At 38.4% G+C, this 5,928-nt stretch overlaps 1 protein-coding gene and 1 non-coding gene across 2 annotated transcripts; one reads left to right on the forward strand and one right to left on the reverse strand.

The window, feature by feature from the left end:
- Positions 1–440: 440 nt before the first annotated feature.
- Positions 441–5,626, forward strand: LOC106365044 (probable NOT transcription complex subunit VIP2). Its single transcript, XM_013804502.3, has 5 exons — positions 441–3,301; positions 3,410–3,513; positions 3,600–3,777; positions 3,858–4,183; positions 4,465–5,626. The coding sequence occupies exons 2-5, from the start codon at positions 3,420–3,422 to the stop codon at positions 4,554–4,556; spliced, it is 690 nt and encodes a 229-aa protein (XP_013659956.2). The 5' UTR covers positions 441–3,301; positions 3,410–3,419; the 3' UTR covers positions 4,557–5,626.
- LOC125593759 lies at positions 3,439–3,510 on the reverse strand. Its single transcript, XR_007329650.1, has one exon. It is a non-coding gene; the product is annotated as a small nucleolar RNA snoR35 (small nucleolar RNA).
- Positions 5,627–5,928: the final 302 nt, after the last annotated feature.

Consider the following 5,928-nt stretch of genomic DNA (forward strand, 5'->3'; position numbering starts at 1 on the left):
ACGCAAGGAGGAATCCAGTGAATCCTCGGATTCGGACGTTGATACAGACTCTGAGGATTATCACGTGCTGCTAAATAAGTGGTTGAATCTCAAGAATGGAAATCTGAGGTTGCAACACGATCTAGTGCAGAGCCGTGAAGAGAATGAAGAACTTGCTGAAGAACTTGCGGCTGTACATGAGAAAAATGAGTCTCTGGAACAGGAAGTTAGCAAGCTGAGAGAAGTTGCTACTGGTGAACAAGAGAGAGCAAGGATGCTTGAACGTGATTTGGCTGAGAGTCACAAGCGGGTCAGGATGCTCAATAGTGGGACCAAGGACTTGGATAAGATACTCTCAATGGGACAGCCAGCCAAGGTGAATTGGGGACTGGGATACCGAGGAGCTGAGAGTACTGGCGTACATCAGAAGGGGCTATCACATTTCGTGCAGGGGAGCACATCAAAAAATGGAGCAAAAGAAGCTTGTCAGGAAGTACGTCGGGACGTATGACAGGGAGTAACGCAGGAAGTTCTACAGCGCGCAGCTGTGAGTAACAAGCCGAAAGTAGTACATCAGTGCAACAACATGAAGCTCAGACAGGAGGTTCTGAAGCATGGTTGTGCAGCTGGTACAAGGAAGGAGACTGATCGGTGCATCATCAACTGTGTCAGACCAAGCAAGAAGCAACATCGGATGTGCTCTTGGTTCTGTGGGAAGGTTGGACACAAGAAGGTGAAGTGTTTTGCTCGTGAGAAGAGCAGAAACATGACCAAGAAGGTGAACAAGACGTTCATTAAACCCAAGAGGGTTGAAGAGGTGCTCTTAGTCAAGAGTGGCTTACTTGATGAGGTCAATGAAGAGACGTCAGGAGAAGGGTGCAGCTCTGTTGAGAGTGATCTTGAGGTTGATCAAGAAGCATCAAATCTGGAGCTAGGACACGAGGTTGTTTGTGGCACAAAGGAGAAAGAGATCGAAGTGCGTCAGGAAGTGATGCGAGATGATCTTTAGGAGGGTGATAGTGAAATCACTCCAAGACAATAGAAACGAGTGCAGAGAGCACTCGGTGTGGATGGGGAGGGGCTCATGGTCAAGAAGATGACACATGACGGAAGCCAGGTCCTCAACATAAGCTGGTCGAAGGGTAGTTTGACAGGTGCGTCAGGTCATGATGCAATACTTGTTCTTCCGCTGCAGCAGGGGTTGTGTCATGATTACACATGAAGAAACAGACGGTTGGGTCTGTAAGGCTTGACATCTAAGCATCTGTTTTAGCTTTGTATGCAATCAAACAGGGGAAGAATGGTGATGTTCTGGTACAGAGTATGCATATCTCATGGGGGAGAAAATCATGGTGTGGTGCACATCTCGTGGGGGAGAAAAGCACATTTTGTGTGGAACTTTCCAGGTGAGGAACATGGTTGCAACGTGGTTGCTGAACCAAGAGAATGTTGTGCTTGATCGGCACACAAAGCTAAAAGGGTTAGACTGAAGATGTAAGATGTCTGCCCTGAAGTAGTCGCTGACGTAGTTGCTAAAGCAGACGTCGTGTTGAATGGTGAAGACCATGTGGAGTGAAGGTGCTGAGCTGGAGTCGTGTAGACTTGGAGAGAAAGAGAGTATCTTAGAGATATGGAAAGAGGGATAAACTTGAGGAGCAAGTTTATGAATTAAAAGAAGAGGAATAAGCGCATTCCAAGAAAAAGAAAGTTGCACTTAATGTTATGGAAGACGTTCGTATCCATGTTGCCTTGGAGACTAGGATTTCGGGAACGTGGAGAATAATATAAGATAGCTATGGGTCGTCTGTAAAGAGACAGAGACACAGAGGGTGATCTTATAGAGAGAGATAAGCTCTTGGAAGTGTTGTGGATCGTGCTGAAGCAGTGGCTGAAGTACTTGACGGAAGAGAGACACAAGCAGGTAGCTTAGGAATCTTTCAGTAGCAGTTGTTAGGGTGTAACAGACTGTTTAAAGCTGATTAAGCAGATCTTGTAATAGAGTGTACAAGTCGATTTCTAATAAAGCTTAAGTGTTGCTTGTAGTTGTTTTGTCTCCTTGATTTATCTTCTGCGGTACTATTGTGTTTGCATCTTGCACTTACAGACAGTTCAGATGTCTACTCCTTTAGGGTAGTTCTCATTGAAGCGCTATGCGTCGGGCTTTGGACCTCACACTAGTGGAAAAGAAAATGAACTTAGCTGAGTGGGCACTAAACTGCTACAAGAAAGGCATGCTTGATCAGATTGTTGATCCCTTTCTGAAAGGCAAGATCACACCAGAGTGCTTCAAGAAGTTTGCTGAAATAAACCGCTATGAAATGTGTACGAGACCAGGGCATAGAGAGACCGTCTATGGGAGATGTTCTGTGGAACTTAGAGTTCGCGTTGCAGCTTCAGGAAAGCGGGGAAGAGAGCGGGAAGGGGATATGGAGTGAGATGGACATGGATCAGACTAAGTACGATGATGATAATTGTAAAAGGAAGAACAATAACAAGGGTTTTATGGTGGTGGTAGTGAAGATTTTGATGGACTCGCATTACGTGATGTGTTTTCTCAGATTTTACGTGGGAGTATTGGATGAAGTAAGATAAGAACAAGTAATCAAGAGTATAATAATAATAAGTAACCAGGGTTGGGTTTAGTTACTTACTTTATTTATGTTTAGGCTTTTGCTGAGCAATAAGAGAGAGAGTGTTATTTGAGAATGAATTGGGCAGTGCTATCCTCTTCCATTCTCCTCCTCTGTACGGTGTGGACATATATATCCCGCGATTCTAAGATTTTCGGAGTTCAATTTTGTTACTTCACTGTTGAAATCATGCTCTGGTGTTATTACGTTTGTGTTGATTGATTTTTATTGGATTTTCGTCAGTTTTGATAGTTTTTGCATTTGATTTCTCGTTCTGAATATATATGCGGCCGATCTTCTTGCTTCTTCTAGATGAACATTGTTTAGTTATATACTATGTTGGCTTCTCTGGTCCTGCACCATGCATGGTTATTAAGATTTATGTGAATTACAGTTTCCTGTGTTTGGACAGCTTTTTAATTTGGATCCTCGTCAGTTTTGATAATTCTGAATCTTTTCATTGCCTATCGATTTCCTGTTAGAAGTTGATTTCATGGTTGCTGATTCCTTTATCTCCCGCTGATGCGTGTATATAGTTACTATGTTGACTCCTCTGGTGGTTGGTTGTTAAGTCTTATGTGAAGCACTGGTTCTTGTGTTTGATCTCAGATCGTAGGCTGTTGTGTGTGTCTTGTAACCGAATGATATATTGTCTCGCGTGATTGTCAGCTCCTGCAATATCAAACCTTCATGTATGCCTTCTTCTCCCCCCTCCCCCTCCATTAATCATTTATATATTATGAAAACCTCAAAATATGTTATTGTCTTACTTAATCATTTCTTGTATTCTTTTTTTGCAGTCCTCTCTCAATGGTTTTAGCTTCGAATCTACCAGATGGGTCGGGGAGATCTTTTGATGCTTCGTATTCTGGTGCGCCGTCTCCCAGTTTTCATCATTCTGGTGGTTGTGATACTTATCTTGACACCTTTTTTTTAATATATTTTGCTCTGTTCTGAAACTTACTGGCTTCATTGTTTTTGTTCATGCAGGAAGTCTTCAGGGACTTCATAATCTTCATGGGAGCTATAATGTTGGGAACATGCGAGGTACACTTTCATCAAGAAACTCAAGTATGAATAGTATACCATCTCCCGGTGTGCAACAACCTAATGGGAGTTTTCCAGTAAAGGATTTGATTCAAGTAACATACATGTTGCTCTCTCTCAGGTGCATTTGGTTTCAAAAATTCTGTTAAAAACATATTTTTCTTAATATATATCTTATATTTTTTAGTGATTGTTCTGTAGTTATCTCATAATAGCTCACATGGGCATTCCAGAATCCCAAACAGAGGATGAATTAATGGAGTTGGTGGTTCTATTCCTGGGGTTCTCTCCACGTCTCAGTAATCGGAATAGTGTTCCAATGGGAATGTCCCAATTGTTGGCAAACGCAGGTCCTCGAATAACATCAAATGCAATGGGGAACATGGTTGGTGGAGGTAACTCGAGGAATATTAGCTCTGGTGGATTGTCTATTCCTGGCCTTTCGTCGCGTCTAAATTTGGGAGCTAATAGTGGATCAGGGTTAAGTGTTCAGGGACAGAACCGAATGCTGGGTGGACTTCCTCAAGGTATGTATGACTTATCCATGCATGCAGTTCTTTCCATTTTCTAGTATGAAACTATGGAAAACACCTTTTCGTTTTATGATTATGGGTCTTTGGTCTGGTAACTAGGAAGTGATGTTGAAATTAAGTTTAAAAAGTGATTTGCTTAATGGCCACTTAAAGAAAGTACTTGTTTGAGGAATGAATTATTTTACCAGTTGGACTTCTTTCAGCTGTTATAAGCTTAACCGAGGTGATATTAATTTGATCATGGATCCAAACCTTTGTGGGCTTTATGACACTAGTTCTGCATGGAGAGCTCTTGAGTTGGCAATGTTATGCGCGGATCTTCATTCTACAAACCGACCAACCATGTCCCGTGTTATTATCGAGCTAAAAGAGTGTCTTGCGTGTGAGAAATCTGAGGATAAGTAAGAATCGAGGTTTGGAAAATCGCGATGAAAATTGGACGCTTCGGTGGTTCATGGTCAAGATAGTTTGTGCAGGAACCAGTACCGGGTCATTCCTTATGCTTGTGTTTTTAAGTTTTTTGTCTACTTGTGCGTGTGGTACCAATGAAATTAAGAAAACAGTGATTTTTGGTTATCAACTTATAAGAATATCTAAACTATTACAAATTTGAAATAACCCTTAATTCACTTCTAATATTACAACTCAATGCCATTGCTTTTATTAAGCGACACTTAACATAATTATAAACCACCGAAATTAAAGTTACCTTGCAAACCAACTATACCGTTTTTCTTAACAATTAATATTGGTTTAGTTTTGTCTACAGAATCATTGTGTACATGTTTCAATGCCATTAATTTCTCGGTTTGGTATTTTCAACAGAATCAAATCCAACCAATCAATAATTCAATTTCATACTTCTTTATAACAATTTTGTAAAACCTACCACATCAAAACAGGTCCACAATATAAAACAAAATGAGTTTTAGTTCATAATTTTTTTGTTACATTTCTGAGTTTCTTCCTTATATTTACAAACCATTTGTGATGAAATTTTTTTTTTTTGATTTAGATAATTTAATAAAATGAGTCAAAATTTTAAAGAATATTAAAAGATATTTTCAGTCCACAATATCTAAACTAATACTTTCGTATATTTTTTAAATCAATATCGTTTAAAAAACTTTTCCTATATCTAAGCAATCAGCATCAATAAACCGATAACAATCAACATTGTCTGTATATCATTATGTTAAAACCACCTTGCACATCACATCCGATTTATCTAAAAAAGCAAATATATTGTTACCTAAAGATCTTAATCCAATTAACTAGATCTCGATTAGATCCGCGCAACCGCGCGGATTTTTGTTTTCATTTATTTTTATAGAAATATTTTGTTTCAATTCTAAATTGGCATATATTATAATATATATGTGTCTATCAATTTTTAAAACATAATAAGTTTACTGTATATTTTTTTCATTGAATAGATTGTTTCAAACTTTCACATGTATTTGTATCTTCTTATCTATATATATATTTTCGGATTATTATTTCATTATTAAAATCATAACTATATATATAAATATTAGTAAAATATTGTTTTATTGTCATATTCAAAGATATTGTAACATTTCACAAATTTAGAAAGTTTTTAAAAAATTAAACTTTTCACTTCATAGATTTATTATCGAGTAAATAATGAAACATTTAGTTTTTGTTTAATTTTTAAAATAAACTATATAGTTTAAAATTTGTTTTCATTAGTTTAAGGTAATAAAGATTAATCATTG

Source organism: Brassica napus, chromosome C9 (genome assembly GCF_020379485.1).
Source record: "Brassica napus cultivar Da-Ae chromosome C9, Da-Ae, whole genome shotgun sequence".
Classification (NCBI taxonomy): Eukaryota; Viridiplantae; Streptophyta; class Magnoliopsida; order Brassicales; family Brassicaceae; genus Brassica; species Brassica napus.

Excerpts from the sequence above, each read along its gene's own strand:
- LOC106365044 (XM_013804502.3), top strand. The coding sequence starts at position 3,420 with ATGGTTTTAGCTTCGAATCTACCAGATGGGTCGGGGAGATCTTTTGAT. Across the intron at positions 3,514-3,599 it reads CAGTTTTCATCATTCTGGTG|GAAGTCTTCAGGGACTTCAT; the intron begins GTTGTGATACTT and ends TTGTTCATGCAG. Across the intron at positions 4,184-4,464 it reads GCTGGGTGGACTTCCTCAAG|TTCTGCATGGAGAGCTCTTG; the intron begins GTATGTATGACT and ends TTATGACACTAG.